The sequence below is a fragment of the Marmota marmota genome, unplaced genomic scaffold (assembly GCF_001458135.2).
Source record: "Marmota marmota marmota unplaced genomic scaffold, marMar, whole genome shotgun sequence".
Taxonomy (NCBI): Eukaryota; Metazoa; Chordata; class Mammalia; order Rodentia; family Sciuridae; genus Marmota; species Marmota marmota.
The window spans coordinates 25,157,739-25,181,356 of record NW_026000068.1 but is presented as its reverse complement, the minus strand read 5'-3'; the positions used below and the strand labels follow the sequence as shown (position 1 = coordinate 25,181,356).

At 38.3% G+C, this 23,618-nt stretch overlaps 1 protein-coding gene and 1 non-coding gene across 4 annotated transcripts in view; one reads left to right on the top strand and one right to left on the bottom strand.

Annotated features, from left to right (window-relative positions):
- Positions 1–23,618, bottom strand: part of Gipc2 (GIPC PDZ domain containing family member 2) — an 87,039-nt gene that overhangs the window by 23,646 nt on the left and 39,775 nt on the right. For all 3 annotated transcript variants that reach the window (XR_007351583.1, XM_048814130.1, XM_015490555.2), the window contains exon 3: positions 13,091–13,271. Coding sequence is in view for 2 of the 3 variants with exons in the window: in XM_048814130.1 (XP_048670087.1) it covers positions 13,091–13,271 (181 nt within the window). In the remaining variant the exon portion in view is untranslated. The remainder of the gene's footprint in view (positions 1–13,090; positions 13,272–23,618) is intronic.
- Positions 16,755–16,859, top strand: LOC125620023. The gene has a single exon (XR_007351605.1). It is a non-coding gene; the product is annotated as a U6 spliceosomal RNA (small nuclear RNA).

Genomic DNA, 23,618 nt, shown 5'->3' with positions numbered 1-23,618 from the left:
AGTCCTCTAATTCTAAAGTTCATACTCTTAACCATGTAAATCCATAGGTATCAGAGGGTCAGGTGGACTCCCATGCTTCTTCCTCATCGAGCCTGAGACTTCCTGGAAAAAGTAATGTCCAAACAAAGACTCAACCACCTAGGGCAAGAACAGCAAGTGGGAAAAGGAACAGAGAATCAAGTGTTGTAGGCCACAGGTTCAGCAAGGTCCTAGACTACCAAAGCAAGGAGTGGAGAATTTCAGAGTCCCTCCCATCTGGAAGATTCTCAGTTCACTAGTTCTCTGGCCCTCCTGGAAATGGCTCATTAAAATTTCCTTCCCACTGGATATATGAGAAGCTTGGTGTGCAGGGCACCAGATCAAAGGACTTGGACATGAAGGACAGTACTCTTGGGCCAAGGCTGTAAAAAGGTAGTTCAAAGTTACAACTTTATTTCAAAGGAATAAATACACACACACACTATAATTCACCTAGGAATACTAACGTAAATCATTGGGGAAAGTCAATATAAAGTAATAGCTTGACTAAGTATTTAATATAGCCCAGGCAACAGATAAATCTTTATATGTTCTTTCATTTAATCCTTCTAACACTAATACGAGATAGGTATTGTTATTATCCTAATTTTATAATAAAAGAAAACAACGCTTAGAAAAGTGGGATGATTTCACAGGGTCATAGATAACAGGTAAGTGGGCAGAGCTGGAATATAAGGCCAGGCAGGTCTAACCCAAGTTACCACTTGATTTTGTATTCTTAAAAATTATGAACTGTCATCAGAACTAATATTAATTGCTCATCTTCTCAGTACCCAGTGGTCACTTAAAGATTATTGTGGTTCAGGGGAAACTGACTGCTCTCAGCTTCAGGGATGGGTCACATGAATGGGCCATGTCAGTAGACCCCTTCATCACAGTGACTGTCCCAGGGGTGGGCAGCATGAATCTCTCTGGTCTTTTACTAGAAATGATAAAAAACAAGGACACTCCCTTTCCTGCTCTGCTTGCATAAAGAAGCATATGGTCCCAGCAACTGCTGATGGCCATCCTGGGACACAGCATGGTGCCGACCTGAATGATGGAGCTGAAACATCAAGCAGCAGGGCAGAGAGAATGGGCAGGACACAGGATCCTGATCCCATCATGTGGGCTCTCCAAGGAGCCTTGCCGATGCCAGCACCACTCAAGGACTGTTGACTTATAATTCCCCTTCCTGCTTAAGCCAGTTTGGGCAGGGTTTTCCACTGTCTTCAACTGAAAGACACCTTGCAGATACAGAAGTCTGTCCAAGTAGTGAAGCAATCCATCTAAAAAGACTTTCCAATGCATGGACACACACACCAATAGCATGGTCCATATAAAGTTCACATGCTCCTTTCCCTATATCCACCACCATCATACGTATCTGCTTCTCTGAATAGCTGACAAAATCTAGCTTGTGTCCTAGGACTTAAAATTGAACCATACATTTCCTTTTTCCATGTGTCCTTCCTCTCTCCAATATTTCTCAGACTTCTCTAGAATAGGCTTTTTAAAAATACAGCTAGCAGTTGTGCTGAGACAGATAAAAAGCAAGAAAAAGTAGGCAAGTACTGTTCCACCAGCAAGAGGATGTTACTTGCTGTCTGTTGGATAAAAAGAGCCATCAACACAAGAGTGAACCCACAAGGACACAAAGTTGGCTCTGAAGCATTCCCTTGATGAGACTGAGCAGTGCCTGGCAAGTATCAAAAGTGGAAAACTGTGCCTGAAATCATGTTGTTCTTGAGTTAAAGTGCATCATATGAGAAAATGCCAACCCCATTTTATAACTCCCTAAAATTTTAAGCAAAAGTTAATGTGTATTTCTGGGGCAAATGTTGGTAGCTTTAATCCAGAGAGGAATATGTTACAAAAACAGATCACAAACCCCTGGACTCCAATTTGAGGAAAATAAAGAATTGCTCTTCTTAAAAGAGTAACAGCTAAAATAATTTATTTTTACTTTTTTACTCATTTTAGTCGCCAACAAAATTTTATATGAGAACTCAAGAAACAAAAATTATTGTTTTGTCTTTATGACTGGTTTGTTGCATATATTTTCCCTCAAGACTTTTAAAAGTTAAGCAGTTACCAAAACAGATCCTGACAATTTGAAGAGTTGATAGATGTAATATTCCACTTGTAACATGGAACTGTTTGCAATAATATTAAAGAAAATTGTTCAGTGATAGAGTTGAAAACCATAAAAACACTATTTTACAGAATGGCATAGTTTCTCCCATTTCCTAGAATGCTAACCTTCTTTTTGAAAATAACCATTTTCTGGTTATAAAAGTTAAAATGTTCATTTGATATTTAAAAATTTAAAAACTCCAAAAATCCCTAAATAAAGTCATCCATACACTTACCACTAAAGGATAACCAGTTAACATTTTGATAGACATACAGGGAAAATTGTTTTTCTTCTACATTAAAGATAGTTTTTACAAAAATGGGATATTACTGTACCTTGTTCTATAATCTTTTCACTTAATATATCACAAACATTTTTCAATACATGAAAGGAATTGCTTCTCTGCTTAAGTTTTTCAGAACACACTCTGGCTACAATTTTGAGCATCATCTCTTAAATCTTTTTTCCTACAATTATATGAAAATTCCCACAATAAAAATAGTCTCTGAATATTCATTATTGTCATAATTGTTATTTTTCAGTAAGTCACATTGTACTCATATGATTCAGTCATATTAAAGAAGCCACTTGTATTTAGCATCATTGTTTACTCTTTATCCCACACTCCATTTTAATTACTAATTTTAAAAGTAGTTGAAAATCAGTAGCTTCTTTCTACTCATGGTTGTTATTAGTTCCAAATGCTCCCTAAAATACATTATAGTTCCAAGAAATCAATCATAATCATCATTCAGGAAAATGTCTTGGAAAATATAGTTTACAAGATTTTTAGTACTATAGGTTACAATAATTTTACTTTTTTCAGATTATATTGTAAGTGTTTAATGAAGTATTTTTAGATGAGACTAGAATAGAAAGAGTCCATACTCAGGTATCCAGCTGGTCTTACACTGAAAATGCATTTGTCAGTTATAATCAGGATTCATCCAACACATCTGCCATATCCCACAAGAGGGAACCTGGCTCCTCATTCATCTTCTCCCACGAGATCTCCAAAGCAAACTCCAAACCAATTTCTAGCTGGGTATGATAAGACCAGAATAGACTCTACTACATAAAAGATGATTAAGGGACATGTTCTGCCACCCCCAAACCTGTCATTGTAAGCACTTTAAACTTGACCAGTATCTAAGAGTGCCACACAATGCATCCAAACCTTGAACCTCTCTCCCTCACTGTCCCAAAACCTTCTCTACATCCCAACTGCCTCATTTCCAATTATAGCATCATCGTTATCCCAGGCTCCCAGAATAGAAATCTTGGAAGTGACATTTGCTCCTGAACTTTCTCTCCTGTCTCTTCCTCTAAGGGTCATCAATCCAGCTTTTATCCCTACTCTACCCTGGCTTCTTTCTGCCCTTGGAATCCCCACTGCTGCCCGTGGCCCCCACCCTTATCATTTCCTCCTAGACTGTCACAACAGCATCTTACATGGTTTATCCTCTAGCCAAATATAGCCACATTGGTCTTCCAGGCTTAATTCCCCAAAACATATTTCATACATCATTCTTCAATTCTAATGTCTAAATGATTCCCTATCCTCTCTAAAACAACCTTGTGTTCCCCACCTAGTTTTCAAAGCACTTCTTTTAACATGGCCCTAGTATGATTTTGTAAGCTGCTTTGCCACAGCTAGGCTCTTCGCTGTCCAGGAAACCTTCCTTGTATGTAATTTCCATCACATCCTCTAAGGCCAAATTGAAGTGCAATTTTCTCCAGGAATCTTTCTCAGAGTCCAGCCTATTCATATCTTTCTCCTCTCTGAACACCCATTTAAATTTCTTTACTGGATTTTAAATTTAACTATACAATTCTAGATATAAAAAGTGTCAAATTGTACATGACCCTAAACCCCCATGCTGGAAGTTTGGTGGGAATTTTAATCTTGGTTTTGTTTGGGAAGTTCTTCTCCCTCCCAAGATTCAGAGGGCTGATGTTGCACTCAGTCCATCATGAAGTCCATCATGAAGCTCTACAAACAAGTCAGAGTGTCCACTCAAAGGCTGACCCCCAAATTTCAGATCAGCTCTTAAAGCTCTAATATCCCTATTCCATTCTAGAAGCCATCCTGTTATGAATGGGACACTGGTCCTTGATGCTGCCATAAATCATCTCTCCCATGGCTCTCTCTTTGTGAAAGCTCCTTTTTAACCTTCTGTCCACTCCACCACTCTCTAAGACTTAGACTCCCTCTCCATAATGGATAAAAGAGTTCTCATATGAACTGCATTTTGTTTAAATCTGCTTTACAGCAAATATCATGGTCTGCACTATATTCTGAAGAGACAGTAATACAAAATGCTAAGAGCTTAAGCTTGAAACAAACAGGACTGGAGTGCTATCCCTGTACTTCCAGTCCCCTCTGGGTGACCTTAGCAAGTTAGTTAACCACCCAAGCTCCAGTTGACTTGTCTGGAAAACCTTCGTTGGAACACCATGAGGATTAAATGGGGCCACAATAGCGGTAGTCTTAACAGCAGTGGTTTATATTTATGTGTCACTATGTACCCAGCAATGTTCTAAGAACCTTACATGTATTGATTCATTTAATCCTCACAATAATTCATGTATAAGTAAATAGGCATAGAAAGGTTAACTAATACCTGAGATCACATAGCTAATAAACGCAGCAGAGAAAGCAATCAAACCCAGGCAGCTTGGGTCAGAATCTATTCTTCATATATCACATCATTGTTTCTAAAAAGCATGCAATAAACAGTAGCCATCACTAGGAACAAATTATACATTCCTAATGTATCTGTCTCTTTATGTAAACTGTAAGCCCCTTGAGGACAGCAACACATTGGCTCATCCATAACAGTTGTCAGAGAGCTGGCCCCAGAGGCTGGCCGAGTGGCTAGGAAGCCTACCTCCTTCGCTCATCACCTAAAACCTACAGCAAACTGCTTTCATTTATAGTTGGCTGTGAGGTTTAAATGGTTTCCTACTTAGAATTACTTTTCCTACTTGGAAAAGTAAATGGCAGCCACTATTGTGATATCCTGATATATTTCATTATGTGATTTGAGATGGGATATTTTCAGCTATCTTCCTGAATCTGAAACAGTGTCAGAGTTTTCAACAAATACTTGCTAATCATCAACTCACCCACAATGTTTTTCCTGGTTCATGTGGGTTTCTCCTGTTTCTCAAATTAGGTCTTAAAGAAAAGCCTACACCTTCACCATGATGGCATAGGTTGAGTATCCCTTATTTGAAATGCTTGGGACCAGATTTTTTTTCAGATTTTGGAATATTTGTATATATATAAAATGAGATATTTGGGGCATGGAACCCTTATATGCAAAGCCTGAAGGTAATTTTATATAATATTTTTAGTACACTTTTGATGGCAACCCATCACACAAGGTCAGGGTAGTTTTTCCATTTATGGCATCAGGCCAGTAATCAAAAAGTTAAGATTTTTGGATTTGGGGTGCTCAACCTGTGATAATAACAGTTTAATTTTTTTTTTTTTTTTGGTACCAGGGATTGAACCCAGGACCAATGAGCCACATCCTCAGCCCTTTTTTATATTTTATGAAGAGTCAGAGTCTCACTAAGTTGCTTAGGGCCTCACTAAGTTCTGTGGCTGGCTTTGAACTTGTGATCCTCCTGCCTCAGCCTCCCAAGCATGCACCAACAGTTTACTTTTTTTATTTGAAGACTTACTATTTGCCAAGGACTATTCTATGATTTTATCTTGTGTAATAACTCAATCTTCACAACAGTCAAATGTGTTAAATACTATTATCATTTTCATTTTTTGTGTGAGGAAACCAAGGCACAGAGTGTTCTGCTTACTTATTCAATGTCAAATTATCACACAGCCTTGATCTGGCAGAGCTTGCAGGCTTAACCACTGCATTTTCTGTCTTTTGTCACTTGTTTCACATTCTCCAATATATTTTATAGAAGTCAGAATATATGAAAAGAAAAAGTAATTGTTGGTTGAATTTTTTTTGCTAGAAATAACATAAATAGTAAAAAGTATTTTTTAAATGTTTAAAATATCTGCCTAAAATGTCATATAAAACTTAAAATCTAAAGTTTATTTTCTAATGACAAGTAAGCTCAGCTTTTGAAACAAGTACATCAGTTAAGCCGAATTGGGAAGATGAAATCCAACACTTCCAGCTGCAAATGACTCAAAGGACTGAAACGCACTTCACATACTTAACATCCTAATCTGATGGATACACAGCACAGAAATGAAGGCTCTAAAAGAAGGCATCACAGTTCCGCTGCAAAATCTAACCTCAAAACAAATGTCTTAGGAGGTAAGTGTTTTCTTTCAGTTCCCTTGCCGATTTTGAAAACAGAAATGTTCCAGGCCTCCTTTCACAGACCTCCTTCCATAAAGGAAAACAATTACAAATTGGGCAAATTCTCCGGGATACATGGACTCAAAACTCATTTAAGCAAAACGAAATCAAAATTTCATAGGTTTAATAGTTCTTATGCTGCAATTAAGAGGTCTCATATGAAAATGAACCAGTCGGACTAGTCCGGTCTTTGGGTCATTTACATGGAAGAGTGGATTCACATAGCCTTGGGAAAATCTAGGTTCACAGGGTGAATTGCAGGGTTGAGCTCATTGTGAAGACATATTCCTTTCATCAGCAAAAGGGGAAAGGAAGTGAGCCATGCCCTAAAAAATACCACTAGAGACATTCCAGCTGATACTTGATAAGAACTGGGAAGGCTGCCATCACCTCATGGGCTGGAAGAAGGAAAATCTGGATCAGAATGCAGCTGACCAGGAGAAACCATGCTAGGTATGGGAAAGATTTCCACAAAGCAACAAATTTTCAATAGGGAAGTCATTTAAACCAGTTTTTTGTCTTTGTTGGGGGGGGGTTGTTTTATTTGGCTGATTCATAGTAAGAAATATATGCCTTATATTGAATTCCATAAACACAAACATATATGGTGAAACTGAAACACACATACATGTGAAAAACAATATTTACCCTCACTTAGTACAAAGCACTGTGTTATTTTCAACTCTTCCGCTTTGCACTCTAAACACACTGGTTGAGATGCACTAGCTGAAAACAGTGATTTAAACTCTGACCAACACAAGAGATTCTAAGGGTATCTTTTTAAATGGCCTTTCATTCTCCCTCAGAGCCCCAAAGCCAACTTTGGAAAGCTATGATGGAGCATCTGCTCTTGAGACAAGTGGTTTGTTTTATATGCTGCATCTTCCATGTGGGGCCATTCACTAGGCCAGCTCCTCCTCTTCCTAGCCCTTTAGTGCAGGTGTCCCCCACAGCTCTGGTTTCCATCTTTTTCTCATAGCACTCTGAGGGACTGCATCTATTTGCATGGCTTCCACTACCAATGTAGGAGAATCACTCATTAACCCCATTGCCTAAACCCTTTATGTGTTCTCCATTGCCCACTCTTTATATTCATATAGAATGTCCTTGATAATTTGGCCCCTACTGATACTTGAGCTTCATCTCTTGTGACAGCACTACCTATAATCTATTCCAAAAACACAGGCATCCATGATATCCCTAAATATATGACACTCTTCCGTACCTCTGCACCTGTGCTCATTCTGTTCCTACTCCCAATGAAAACCTTCCCCAACTGCCCACAGAGAAAGCACCTACTCATCTTCTCAGATTCAGCTCAAATCCCTTTTTAAAATTTCTTTTCATGTATATTAATCATACAGGATAGTTATTTTCATTACACTATAGTCATACATGCATATAACATAATTTCATCAATTCCACTCCCTAATATCTCCTATTGCCTTCCCATTTATTGATTCTTGGCATTATATCCTGAGCTTTAGAGGTCCTACTCAGGAAGTTGTTGCCTGTGCCTATACCATGAAGAATTTTCTCTGTTTTCTTCTAGCAGTTGCAAAATTTCTGATCTAATACCTAGATTTTTTTATCCATTTTGAGTTGACTTTTGTGCAGGGTGAGAGACAGGGATCTAGTTTCATTCTTCTACATATAGATATCCAGTTTTCCCCACATCATTTGTTAAAACGCTGTCTTTTCTCCAATGTATTTTGGCACCTTTGTCAAGAATCAGGTAACCGCAGATGTGTGAGTTTGTCTCTGTGTCTTGTATTCTATTCTATTGGTCTATGTGTCTGGTTTTACACCAGTACCATGTTGTTTTTGTTACTATAGCTCTGTAGTATCATTTGAAACTGGGTATTGTGATGCCTCTAGCATTGGTCTTTTTGCTCAGGATTGCTTTGGCTATTCTGTGTCTTTGTTCCTCTATATGAATTTTAGGATTACTTTTTCTAGTTCTGTGAAGAATGTCATTGATATTTTGATGGGGATTGCATTGAATCTGCAGATCACTTTTGATAATATAGCTTTTTATTTTTCCTCAGTACTGGGGATTGAGCCCAAGCGAGCTTTATCACTGAGCTACATTCCTAGCCCTTTTTATTTTGAGATAAGATCCCACTAAGCTGCTGAAAGTCTTGCTAAATTGCTGAGATTGTCCTTGAATATGTCATCCATATACCTTAGTCTCCAGAGGCACTGGGATTATAGGCATATGCCACTGCTCCCAGCAATCATTTTAACAATATTAATTCAGCCTATCCATAAACATGCAGGGGTAGGGAGGAGGGGTCTGATCATCTTCCAGTGTCATCTTCTTTTTCCATTGTTCTGTAATTTCCCTTGTAGAGGTGTTTCCTTAGTTAGATTTATTCCTAAGTGGTAGTGTGGCAACTGCTGCTGAAGCTACTGTGAATGGAGTTATTTTCCTGATTTCTTTCTCAAATCCCTTCAGTAGGGAAAATTCCTTATGTAGACTTGATGCCTCCCACTTTCATACATCTAAACCCTTTATTGAACGTCTTTCTTTTCATGTCTATTTCCTCTCACTGGAATAAGATCTGGATCTTATTCAGCATGTACTAAGCACGTAATGTGGTCATGGTATACAGTAGGTTCTCAGTAATGGTGACTATTATTATCCAGGGTAATTAGCACCCTAATACCAGTATATTCTAAATGCTCAAGAAGTGTTGAGCTGAAATATCAGTATGTTCTTGCCACTTGTCCAGGGCCAGACAACTGCTAAAGTACCAGTCCATTCTGGGTTGTTAGGGAGTTCAAGATCTACTTCCCCTACCAAAGACCTGGCATTGTACTTTTTTATCCTTGCCTATTGGCCTCTGTGTTAATTTTCAAAATGGGTGGCTTCAACAATATAAGTTTTTTTTCTCATAGTTCTGAGGCTAGAAGTACAAGATTAAGGTGTCCCCAGCACTGATTTCTTCTGAAGCCACTCTCCTTTGCTTATAAATAAATGCCTAACTTCATTTTCAAATAGCATTCTTCCTCTAAGTGTGTCTGTGTCCAAATTTCCACTTCTCATAGATACACGAGTCAGAATGGGTTAGAGTCCACCCTAATGACCTCATTCTAACATAATTGCCTCTTTAAAGGCCCTAACTCCAAATGCGGTCTCATTCAGAAGGACTGGTGATTAGCATTTCAACATACGAATTTTGTAGGACACAATTCAGTCCATAACTACCTATTGGACTGTGAGCTCCTCAAAAAGCAGGAACTTGGGTTTCCTTCTTAGGCTCCATTGCACCTATCAGAACACCTGGAACACAGGAGATTCTCAGCAAATCATGTGTGGGATACAAAAGTGAAGGACTTCCCAGAAGTACAGTCCAAATCTGTAGCCTCAAAATCCCATGGCCAGCACCAAGAAAAATTAGGTTTTACTCTTTCCCAGAAACAGTGTTTGTTGCTGTCATCATCTCTAGCTAGTTCACTGCCAAACACCTATTTATGTGGCACTCTATTCATAGCATAAAAATGAAATCCTTAAGGACAGATATCCAAAGCCGTTGACAATATCCTCTTCTCTCCAGATCTATTCTAATATTTGCAGACAGCTTGGCTAGAGTCAGATTCAAGGTTAAAAGAAAACCAACACTGCTCTGCCTTCAAAACAAGGAGTAACAGTGTAGGATAAAGGATAAGCTGGGCATCTGTTGCTTTTTTCCTACCCAAAAGGAAACTTCCCCCTCTCTGTTCTGTGTGATTTTGGTAGAGCTATCAATCACATAGTCTGCCTTCCCCAGTTTCAGGATGGGCAAATGACATAATCAGTTCCCCCACATTCTAGGAATTTGAATCCTATGTAGAGTGACATGAAAAATCATTGGAGGGAAGTCCATCAATCCTATGCCATTAAAGCTTCCTGGTATACACATCCCTGAAAGTTACTGACTTTCCCAAGGCTTGATCAACTATTTTTGTTTGAGACCTACCTGGTAGATTTCCAACAAATGCTTTTCCCTTAAATTACATAGTGAATCTTAACATATATAGGGCCTCTAGAAGTGGAATGTGGAAGTAGTGGTCCTAAAATATGGAAATGGAATCAGGTAGTAAGAATTCCCCTATTTGCTATAAAGATGTTGTGCTCACAATCATTATGCCATGGCAGAACAAAGTATTTGAGGATATAGTTCACTCACATGCCTCTCCTGCCTAAACCTGTAGGGAAGTTGGTAGGAAAATATCAAAATACTGGAGTATGTGGCCACTTCTGACTGTTCTTGGTAAGATCCTAGAAATGGGCCAGGTGCGGTGGTGCATACCTGTAATCCCGGCAGCTTGGGAGGCTGAGGCAAGAGGATCAAAATTTCAAAGCCAGCCTCAGCAATTTAGTAAAACCCTAAGCAATTTTGCAAGCTCCTGTTGCAAAGTTAGGGATGTGGTTCACTGGTTAAGCCCCTCCGGGTTCAATCCCTGGTACCAAAAAAAAAAAAAAAAAGGAAAAAAAAACCCTTCCTGACTTAGACTGACCCTGTTTCCTAGTAGAAATTCTAGATAATAGAGAGGCAGATAATTAATAAAAGGTTATGAAATTTGAATTTTTGGCCCTGAGTCAATGATAATGCTAGAAAATACAAGGAGAAAGGAAGGAAACATAGCAAAAGATAAGATTGCAACCAAGAGAATTGGGGGAAGCCTGATCCCCCAAGTACCTTCTGATATAATCTCCCTCCCTGGCAAAGAACTAAGCATTGGGATGAAGCCAGAGGATGAGAAACAGACCAGCTTTGCCTTTATCCCAGAAGCAAAAAGAAAAGTAACAAAATTAAGGGCTAGAGGATGGGCAAAGCAGTAAAGCTTTCTTCTAAGGCTAGGGCTAGAGTCAAGGGTCAAGCCACAGAGGAAAAATGTAGACTAGTAGGCTTGAAAACAAAAAGCTATCACTGCTCCAAAATCAATCTCCAGGTATCCTAGCCCACAGCACCAACAGAATTTGAGATACTGAAATACATACCCCTATCCAAAAAATCCTAGCCAGGGTGCATCTCAGATATATCTGTGAAATTCACTAGACAATAAGGAGCAGGTTCAATAGTAGCTAGATACTTAAGTAAGTACATTAACTACGTCACATGTCTCTGATATCAAAGAGAGAACTATAATTATAGGACAATAATGGCTAAATACAATAACATCTGTAACACTCAGACAAATAGCAACTTTCTACAAAGATAAAAGAACCAAAAGATATATGCATAAACAGGAAATAACTGAAAATAACTAACTCTGGAAAACACAATATATGTTAGAAAAAAATATAGGAAGAGTTCATATTTCTTCAGTTGTACTAAGAGAATAGCTTTAATTTACAAAAAAAACCTAAATCAAATAAGAATATTTATCTCAAATCTCCTTTGCCCTATTAGTCCATATGCCACGCCATCGGGGGAGCTGGACTACCAAACGAAGACCTTCCAAAAGAAGCTGCTGGAGAGCAGCCTGGGGGCCACTGGCCTTCTTTTGTAGGAGGGAGAGCAGATGCTGCAGGTACCAGGCAGAATCACAGCAGCTTCCTAGAGTGCTCCCTCCAGGTGCAGCACAGGCAGAAGGCACTCTTTTCTTATACCTGCTATGGAACTCCATCTCCCACAAGCAATGTAACCTTTACTATATCTCCATTAAGTGGCACAGAATTGTGGGAGCAGAGAAAACTTCCTGATTCCATAGATGTAGCTTACTTGCTAAAACAAGGAAAATGTGATTCCCCAGACCCACTACATTCTCCCACCACTTTCACTAACTGCCTTGAGAAAATGGCATTAGAAACAACTAGAAGGCATATTTGTGTTCTGTGAGCAAAGGAAAGAACATGGGGTGGGTGGGGTCACGGATGAGTAAGGGCAGGCTTGGAATGATTCTGCCAAAGATATTTTAACACTGGTGAACACAAGGCCTTCATCTGGCTTATTAAAATAGTGCTGGGTAGTGAGAGGGAAGCTGGCACATTCTCATGTAGATGAGATGGCCCTGGGGGTTTGAACGACAGTTGTAATACAGCTGCCGTGGCTAAAACTAGGCAAGTACAGATGTCACATCAACCAGGGAGTAATTTCATACTGTTCCAAGCTGCCAAATTCAAAATGCCAATGGAGGAAAAGTAGACGTGAAGGAGGTCTTTAAAATAGACTAGATAACTATTTTAAATACCAATTCTGTGTATAACTAAAACTTTTTGCTGCTGAGGTCCATGAACAACAGTTATTATGGTTTAAAGTGCTCAATCAAAAATCTTACTGCTCAGCAAAATGAAAACAATACAATGTGCTATTCTCAGAGATTGGAACAGCCACATCAAATTTAGTCACTAGACATTAGTCTTTGTCATTCCAAATGTTTGTTTAGAAAATGTCCTTCTACAAGGCTTTATGTTTTCCTCCTTCAGTAGTTGTTGTCCCTGTAAGCACAGCGCTCTGTCATTCTCTATGTCCCAAGTTGATGTGTTAGATAAGATGAAATACTAAAAGCACATGGCATCACATAACAGTACTCGTTTCCTTGAAAAGTTAGATGAAAGGAAGAGATGATTCATGTACGCGCACACCCACACAAAACTTACCAAATGCCTTCTTGGGTTCTATTAACTTCAAGGTAAAGAGTTCCTCTTTTTTTAATTCCTTTAACTTCTTAGCAACTTCATAGTGACGCCACCCAACGATATTTTCTCCATTTATGGATTCAATATGATCCCCCACACAGATTGTTTTAACTGAGTCAATAATGCTACCATCTTTAATTCTCTGAAAGAAAGAAAATTGATGATGTTATAAAAAATAACTCTGTGGCATTACTTTTCATGCTCCTGACATATTATATCCATTGTATTGACATACTAACAATGCAGCTAAGGCTCAGTTAAAGAAGGAAGACCAAACAATAAAAAACCATACCATCTAACTGCCAATCATTCTTCATCTTCCTTATCATTCAGAATTCAATTACCTCACAGTTACCTCGTCCTCTGGGAAGCTTTCCCTAACTTCCTCCCACAGGAATGAGTAAGGTGCCACTGTCATCTTCTACAATACTTTTGCTATATACACTGAGCTTTAAGCTAAGCACTTTACACTTGCTATTTAATTTAATTCTAACAACATTTTTGGTAGATCAGGAAGACGGAGGCTTGAGGAAAACCAAGTGATGTCCTAGATTCAACAAATCACAGTGCAGTTGCTCCTTTTCTTCTCACTTACCATAGCTAAATTGTGATATCCTTGGGGACAGAGAGTCTTACACATCATTGTAGTCCTTTACATGGCACAATGCCTGCACAGAAAATCCTTCTGTAAATGATTGTTGAATCATTTCAACATGAGACCCACTACAGAAATATAAAGCTTAAGATTTTTCTATTGGCTACATTTTTTAAACCTTATTTACAAATGCAAAGATTCAAATGGTATGATCTTGACTAAGAAGACTGACACGTAATAAGAGATAAGTGTGGTTATCATTTAGGAGTCAGTAAGAGTGATTTTATACTATTGTTCTTCCTTGGTCTATTTTAGATGAGAACTCAAGACTAAAGTAGAAACGTGAAACTCATCTTTCTTCAATCTTCTCTATAATGCATCGGTTATATAGAGTCTCAGTATTAGATCTAAGGTCCTGTAATGGTTAATTTGAATTGTCAACTTGATTGGATTAAGAGATGCCAATGAGTAAGAGGTTTTCGGGTGTATCAATGAGGATGTATCTTAGCATGTGGGATAATCAACTGAAGTGGAGACCCTCCCTACGCATGAGTGGCACCATCCAATAGGACCATGAATTGGATGGAATGTAAGTTGGAAGAGCAAGGAAGCAGCAGCAGATGCAAGCTTGATTCTTCTTGAATAGGTTTTTGATTGCTGCTGCAATCAACTGACTCTGCCAGTGATTCTCCAGAAGCCTTCAGTCTAGTATAGCACCACTGATCCCACTTATACTTCCTGTTGATTCTGTTCCTCTATAGAATCCTGACTCATACAGGCTCCTAAGATGGCACCAAGAATTTCTGAAAGGATTTTAGGGACAAGAGCTCTAGAAAACTATGCAAGGGTAACACTCCTGCATGAATGTACAAGTACTTCCACAGTGACAAGAAGTGGGTCAAAATAAAGGCCATCAGCTGCCTCAGGAGTCACAAATCCTTCACAGGAATGACAGGACAAACGTCAGGTGCTGCTGCTACTTCAAAAAAGCTGGTGTATTCCCCATCCTTGCCACATGGACGTGTAACATCTTCTGATTGATCATTGTGTCCAATGAGAGAAACTGATCTCATGTACCTCAGCATCTCCATGATATCATCATCAAAAAAAAAAAGTTATAAAAGATGAACCTGAGAAGGTTGGGATTTTTTTATGAAAAATGTGAGTAGATTTCCTTTTTTACACTTAAATTTTAAGAATATTGCTATGTTCATTGTTACAGTATTAGCACGCTACATGCAAATGGAAAATAATACCAATTTAAACAGAGTTTATTATTTATCATGACAAATTGTTAATTATAAAGCAAAGAAACCAGAAATTGCATAATCTGGCATTGTTTTATTAGAAATCCTTATTAGACTTCCATAGTTAACAAAAACAAAAGTAATCAGAACATACCATTCAATACAACTACATTTTCTAAACTGCCACAGAAAAATAAACAAGATTAAGCAACAGATTAGAGTCTAAAGAAAAAAATTTAAACATGCTGTTACATAACCATTTTAAAGGTATTAAAGAATTTAACTTGGACTGTTTTCTTACCTTTTATTCTAATTTATCTCTTGATATAGCTTGAAACTATTTTATATTTGATTAATTATACCATGCAAATTTCAGTGTTCTACCACATGCTATTTTTACTTTTTCAGACTTATTTTTATGAGTTTATTAAAAATAAGCATTATATAAAATTAATAAGTAAAAGACCTCACCCTTACTCCTGAAATAAAGGTTGGAGTAATAGCAATTTCTCATTGCCCGGGCTACTGAGTAGATATAACTGTCACTAGAAGAGGACCCAGACCAAAGGAGGAAAGGCAGTTACCAGGAGTCAGAGCAGGCAGCAGGGTGAGAATCCAGGCAGAGAATCCGGGATGAAAGAAGGGAAAATCAGTATGAGAAACTTAGAGAGAAAAACCAGAAGTTGGGCCAGATTTAGAAGCAAACTTGGAGACATTGATTATTTATAGAATGGGTTACCTGGAACTTAGCCTCCTAAATAGGTAGAATGAAGAATGAGGTAGCAATGGGGACTGAACCCAGGGGTGCTCTATCACCAACCTACATCCCCAGTCCTTTTTATTTTTTATTTTGAGACAAGGACTCAATAAGTTGCTGAGGCTGGCCTCAAACATAGTCCTCCTCCCTTGGCCTTCCAAGTCTCTGGGATCAACAGGCATGTACCACTTACCTCAGCTGGTTTTTACTCTTTTTGGAATGGTTTTTAAAAATCAAAACAATATTTATAATGTGAAAATTATATGAAACCTAAATCACAGTATCTGTAAGTAAGGTTGGTCCCACAGGGAAACACCCATACTCACTCAAGTATTGCCCATGGCTATGGTGACTAAGTCGTTGACATAATTGAGTAGTTGCAACAGAGGCTGTACAACCCACAAAGCACAAAATATTTACTATCTGGCCCTTTACAGGACATATTTTCCAGTTCCTGTCTCAGACTAGACTAGAAATTGGTTTCATTATAAGCATTCTTTAAATTTTCTAATGAAGTTATGTATATACTTTTTGTCCTGGGAAATGTTGAGACCTGGATGTTAAAATCATGACTGTTTAGGTCCACTGTCTTTTCACCTGAGGAGTTTCACCTGTGAGAATCGTGGAAAACTACAGAAAGCATCTATCTGCCATTTCTCTCTCTCTCTCTCTCTCTCTCTCTCTCTCTCTCTCTCTCTCTCCTAATTATGTAATGATTTATTGTTACTAGTTTTATGATTAAAGTATTAGCTACCAATTAAGAACATTGTCAGGTATTTTCATGTATTATCTTTATATCTCAAATAACCCTATAAGGTAGGTTCTAATATTTGAGAGAAGATTCAGAAAGGTTCAATGACTTTCCCAGCGTCACAGGCTTGTCTGATTCTACAGTCCCAGCTTTATTCATTACACTGTACTGCCTCCCCAATCTGGAGTCCTGCCCCTTGCCCTTGAATCCTATTACTGTTCTACTCTTACTTTGACCTACTCTTACTTCCAGCTACTATTAAAAGCACATTAAGTATTTATTTCAGTACTATATACACTGAAATTGTAATCATACAGAAGAGACAAGCATGGTCCCTGCACAAGGATAGCATGCAAACTCAAGCACATTCCATTTTTTTTTCTGCTTATTTTGGCCAAGATAAGAATCACAGGAAGGATACATCAGAAATGAATAAAACTGATTACTTCTAAGAAGTGGGGGAAGCTAATTGAGTAGAAGGAGTAGGAGAAGAAATGGTACATCTTTGAATATATCTTTTAATATAGTTCTGATTTTTTGAATCATATAATACTTTTTGTATTCAGAAAATAAAATTAGCTAAACAGGGATGAGGAAAAAACAAACAGAAGCAAATGGACTCAATAGTACTTCAATTGAAGAGCATAGTCACCTGAGGTAGGGGAAAGTAGGAAAAAAACTATTCCAAGTAACTTGGGAATACAAAACTTCAACTCTATATAATTTATACACACATACACACACATAATCTAAAACAAAATGAGTGCATTCAGATCTTGAACTCTTCTCAATAGGTTTATTTTTCAGAGTATTATGGATATAGCAATACTGAAACTGGTTGGTATAAATTACAGGACTAAGTAAATAAGTATTTGTTTGAAAAAATTTCAAAGTAAATATTTTTATAGAAAAGCCAAGGAATAACCTTGACATGAGAATGAAGCATAATTATGAATTCATCATTTCTAATAAACATGTTTTTCTTTGTTTTGTTTTGTTTGTTTGCTTTTGGTACTAGGGATTCAACCCAGAGGCACTTAATCACTGAGTCACATCTCCCGTCCCTTTTCTGTATTTTATTTAGAGACAGGGTCTCACTGAGTTGCTTAGGGATTCACTAAATTGCTGAGGCTGGCTTTGAACTTGCAATCCTCCTGCCTCTACCTTCTGAGTTGCTGGGGTTACAGGCATGTACCACCATGCCCAGCATAAACATGTTTTTCTAATGTTATCACTGAAAAGACCTAGAAATAATAAAACTCCAGTAGCAATGAAAGAGCACAACTCATAACAGAACTTGAATTTGAAATATCATTTTAAAAAATCAGAGTTCCTTAGAGAAATTGTTGAGTCTGGGCCTGGGAAAAGGAAGACATAAGATGAGCCTAGAACATCTTGTGCCAGAAAGTAAGGAATTGCTCTGTTAAATGATGGAAGCCACATTGAAAGAGCCAACAGGATTCCCACAGGCCAAATCTCAGGAAAATTGAGCATCAAAATCAATTATAGTGCTAGCTTACAACCCATTGAATAAAATAAGAAATAATGTACTCATGCTAATAAATAAATAAGTAAATAAGTAATGACAGCTTTTTAAAATAGAATGTTTTCTAAGAAATATATAAAGAATGATGGCATTGGGAAAACCTCATTTTGCAACCATCATAGGAAAAATTGATTCAAGCAAGATATATCAACAGATGCTAGATGTGTGGATTGTGAGTAAGGGAATAAGATATTTTCATAATCTCAAATTATCTCCCCACCATTATTTATTAATTACAAAGGAAAATACAATACCTTTGCAGTGAAAAGATGGGTGGACTCCACTTTAGACAAGTGACAAAAATTAACATCATAAATAACGAGACAAACCAACATCAAGCACCTTCTGACTGTGGTACACTGAGGACACAGCAGTATTTAATGTAATTCTCCTTCCCAAAATGCACAACCTGTCTCTAACATGAGGAAACATCAGTAAAACTCAAATTAAAGGATATCTCTCAAAAAGCTAAGGAACTATTCTAAATTTTAAAAGACTAGAAAGAAAAAACCCTGAAGGCTCAAGATAACATAATAGTGACACCCAGTACTAGTTTTCTCCTCCCAGGGGTGGAAACAAAGCAACAGTTGTGTAACTGCTTTTGGGGTTAGTGGCTATGCATAAACATTGTAAATTGACAGCAAAGGAAACAAAACCTGGTGAAAGCCAGAGAGTAGGGATAATAACACAACAAGAGAATTCCCAGTGTCTGGAAGCTCAGCTGGGGAAAGGGGACTCTCCCTTCCAAGGGTGTAAAGGTGAAAGAGAAAAAGTTGCAATATGGCACAGAGGACAGCACCCTACGGACAAACAACTTAAATAAATAGGTGACAAGGACTATGCATTACAAGTTAGCTTTAGAGAAGAAATTCACCTCAGCAAACAGTGCTTTAGCTAGGAGCCCTTGAGATGGGTCCTACTGTCAGAGACCAAACTGCTCTGGGGGTCAGAAAATCTTGTATAATCACATCTCAGGGTTCCGGTGGACATTTGCTGCACTGACTAGATGGGCAGTGGCCACATGAGACAAGTGAGGCTTAAGGGAGTGTCTCCACCCAACTGCAACTAGAAGGAGTAGAGGGCACACCAGTTCAGCAATTCTGACCTCTACAACATGAACAAACCAATCAAGTGTGCTTCTGCATGACCAGGTCTGAAGGTGCCAGGATGAAGGCTAGCTGACTGCCAAGTCCTTGTATCATCCCTTTCAGTTCAGAACTCAGTGGTTCAATTGCTCCCCCTACCCTTGGAGAAATTCTGGGGATCCGCTACAGTTTTGCCATTCACCAGGTCACCCAGCACAAAGATTAAAACCCTCAGAAGCAAACATACACCTGGCACAGACCACATTCTGCCAAAATTCAGCTGAGGAGAAGGGCTTGTTGTGGTTCCAACAATCGCCACGCCCCCAGGCGCACAGACTAAAAGCCTTGTGAGAGAATATATATACCCCTTCAAGATCAACATTCTGCCTCAACCTATTCAGCAAGATACCCAGGGCACAACCTGGATACCACCCCAAACTCACTTGGCAAGAGCTGAGAGGAACTATAGCAAGCAGTAGTTGAACCACACTATTATCCCCATACCTGGTGAATTCCAACCTTAGAAGTCCTAGTAAGAAACATGTTTGAGTGCCTTGGAGGAATTTGTTGTTGTTGTTCTCTATTCTATCTTTTTTTTCCTTACTTTTGTTTCATTTTTAATTTTTCCTTTTTTTTCTTTCTCCTGTTTTTCCCTTTTATTTTTAATATCATTTTCCCTATCCATTCTCTTTTTGTTTTTAGGTAGTTTTAATTATTTCTCTCTTTCTCTCTCTCTTTTATTTTTTCCAGTGCTGAGAAATTGAACCCAGGGATTCAGATGCATCAGGGAAGTGCTGATGTCTCTGACAACATTCCCAGCTCAGATGAGAGGAATTAAGCCCAGCACCAACCATAACCCAGTCCTGCTAAGATCCTGGCAGACACTTCTGCTTAAAGAAAAGGGGGACATAAGCTCTCAACTGACCTTCCATACTAGGTGTGCACAGATAAGGAAGGCTGGGGACTGTATCCTGGACTGTATCCTGTGTTATTCCCACAGTCATATTAGAGAAGAAAAACACAATGTCATTACATCTATGTAGATCCTCTACATCATTCTTGGCCACACCTGGTCAGATCATGCAGGGCTATTATATCTGAAGATGAGTCCCACAGAGGAGAAGTTGTCATTCCAAGTTCAGTCTCCAATAAGAAGACAGGAGCTTCAGACTCTTCAACAACACTGAAAAAATCAGCATCAAAATCACTTTCAAATAATAGTGCTACTGCCATCAACAGTACTTATGGAAAACCCCAACTCCAGATAGAGGCTACCACTCCCAAAATTGAAGTACCCAGAGGTCACATCCCACATACTCTGCTATCTATACCATATCTATCTGAAGTACAAGAATTCTCCACTCTTACAAGTCTTGCTGAGATAGTGTATCTTTTCAAATTCAATATGGTATGCTCTGTGCCCTAATCCACAAATCACAACCAAACAAGCTACAGGGAGATTACACTATGGAGTCAGATTAGAAATAAACATACTATATGACAAACCACTGCAGTCACACTGGCTTAAGAAAAATGCATACCATAAAAACAGAAGAGATACTGACCCCAACAGATGTGCATATTGAAAAACCAGCCTCTACCTCAGAGCAAAGCCTGTCCAAGGAAGGGACATAACCTTTGTCCTTGGAAAAACCCACAGAGCACTCCTAGGCACATTCCTACCTGGCTAAGTTGTTTATCTACAAATAACAGGAGAGATCTGCTGCGCCAGGTGTCCCTGACTCAGTCAGGCTAGGTGGAGATCCATAGCAACCCCCTAGCAGCCACCAATCAGCATGAGACAGGGAAATACCTGGGATGCCAGATGACCCTCCCAGTAGTTTATGGTAGTTGATAACCTGTTGGGAAACCATGTAGTTCAGCACGTACACCCCTCTTGGCTTAAACCAATCAGTTCAAACGAATACCCCTTTTGTACTGACCAATCACCCCTATCCAACTTGTTCCCGCCAGTGAATGTGCTAATCATGTTTTAGAGTTGTTATTTGATTTTCCCGCGGTGTGTGATGATTTGCTATGATGTATGTGAAGTCCCTGCCCTCTCCAAAGAATGTATAAAAATGCTGCAAACCCTGGGCTCGGGGTCTCTCAGCGTCACCAGTTGCTGTGTGTGCGTGCGGAGGACCGAGCTAGCTTGCAATAAACACCTCTTTGCTGCTTACATCGATCTTGGGTCTCTGGTAGTCTTCGGGGGTCCCGAATTCGAGCATAACATAATCTCAACATAGATGGACAAGAAATAAGAACAAACAAGGTAATCTGTCACTTCCTAATGTTCATAGTACTAAAGAAAAAAAAAGAATAGATGAATGAAGAGAGCATACAAGATCTCTGGGACAGCATTAAAAGATCAAGCATCCATGGGTACAGAAAACATAGCCAGTGAAATAATAGCAGAAAATGTCCCATATCTTAGGAAAGACTTGGACATCCAAGTATAGGAGGCATTTAGAACTCCAAATAAACATAACCAGAAAAGAACATATCCACAATATATTATACTTAAATTTCCAAAACTACAGAAGAAATAAAGAATATTAAAAGCTGCGAAAGAGAAGCACCAAATCACGTTTCAAGACAAATCCATTAGACTAACAGAAGATTTCTTACCAGAAACTCTGAAGGCCAGGAGTACATGAAACAATACATTTCAAGTCTTTAAAGAAAATAATTGCCAACCAAAAATACTATACCCAGCAAGGTTAGCCTTCAGAATAAATAAGAAGAAAAAATACCTTCCATGAAAAGCATTAAGTAAGCATATAACATATAAATGATCATATAACTTTCAATAACTCTGAATGTGATTGGTCTTAATTCTCCAATAAAAAGACACAGACCATCTGATAGATTAAAAACCAAGACCCTGTCTGGGAGGGAGCAGGGGACACAAGACCCAATAATACACTGCTATTACAGTTTGAATCTACAATGTCTCTCCAAAGTTCATCTGTTTAAGATCTAGTCCCTACAATAGCCATGTCCAGGTGTGGGGCTTTAGGGAAATGATTGGATCATGAGGACAATACTCTCATTAGCAGATGAATCTGTTTGGTGGGTTAATAATTTAAAGGACTACTAGAAGGATATAAAAACTGTAAGCAGTTGGGATGTGATTGGAGGAAGCAGGTCATAGGAGTGTGTCCCAGAAGGGTTTATTTTCTATCCAATTCCTCCACCACCACCACCACTCCAAGAACTGAGCAGATTTTCTCTGCCATGCCCGTCCACCATGGTGTTCTGCCTCATCTCAGGCCAAAGCAACAAAACTGTCCAACCCTGAACTGAAACCTTTGAAACCGTAAGCCAAAATAAACATTTACTCCTCAAGTTGTTTATGCCAAGTATTTTGGTCACAGCAAAAAAAAGTTGACTAACACAGCTGCATATAAGAAACCTGCAAAGTGAAAGTATAGAAAAGGATATTCCAAGCAAATGGAATGTGAAAGCAAGTAGGAATAGCTGTAGTTATATATGACAAAATAGACTTTCAGACAAAATCAGTTAAGAGACAAAAAAGGTCACTTCACTATCTACTGATCAAGGGAATAAGATATAAAAATTATAAATACATATGCACTAACATCAGAACATCCAATTTCATTAAAAAAAAAATACCAGTAGACATCAAAAGTAAAATAGGTCCCAATAAATAACATGGGTAACTTCAATATACTACTATCACCAATAAATAGATCATTTAGACAAAAAAAAATCAACAAAGAAACATCAGATTTAAGTTATATGATAGATAAATGGACTTAATAGACATCTATAGAATATTCCACCCAAGAGCTGCATAACACACATTCTTTTCATCAGCCCATAGAACCTTTCCCAAAACAGATTGTTTATTATTCTATAAAGCAAGTCTTAACAAATTCAAAACAATGTAATAATTTCTTACATCTTATCTGATCACAGTGGAAGGAAACAAAATCAGCAGCAAGAGAAGCTGTAGAAATTATAGCCGAGCACCCAGTGTCTAAATAAAATTCAAAATAGGATTGGGGTTCATAACCCACTTGAATCAAATGTATGAAATATGATATGTCAAGAGCTTTGTAATGTTTTGAACAGCCAATTAAAAAAAAGAAACTTAAAAAAAATAAAAATAAAATAGGATTGGGGATGTGGCTCAGTGGCCAAGTGCCCCTGAATTCAATCCCTGATACCCCCTCCCAAAAAAGGAGAGGCAGAAATAAAGGCACATGAAAATTGAACATAGTATTAAATAATGAGTCACTGAAGAAAGCCAGGAGCAGTGGCACATACCTATAACCTCAGGTACTCAGGAGACCGAGGCAGGAGGATCACAAATTTGAGCCCAGCCTTGACAACTTAGTGAGATCCTGTCTCAAAATAAAAAATAAAATGGCTTGAAATGTAGAGCTCTGTAGTAGAGCACACCTGGTTCCAACCCAGTACCACCACACACACAAAATCATATATATATATATATATATATATATATATATATATATATA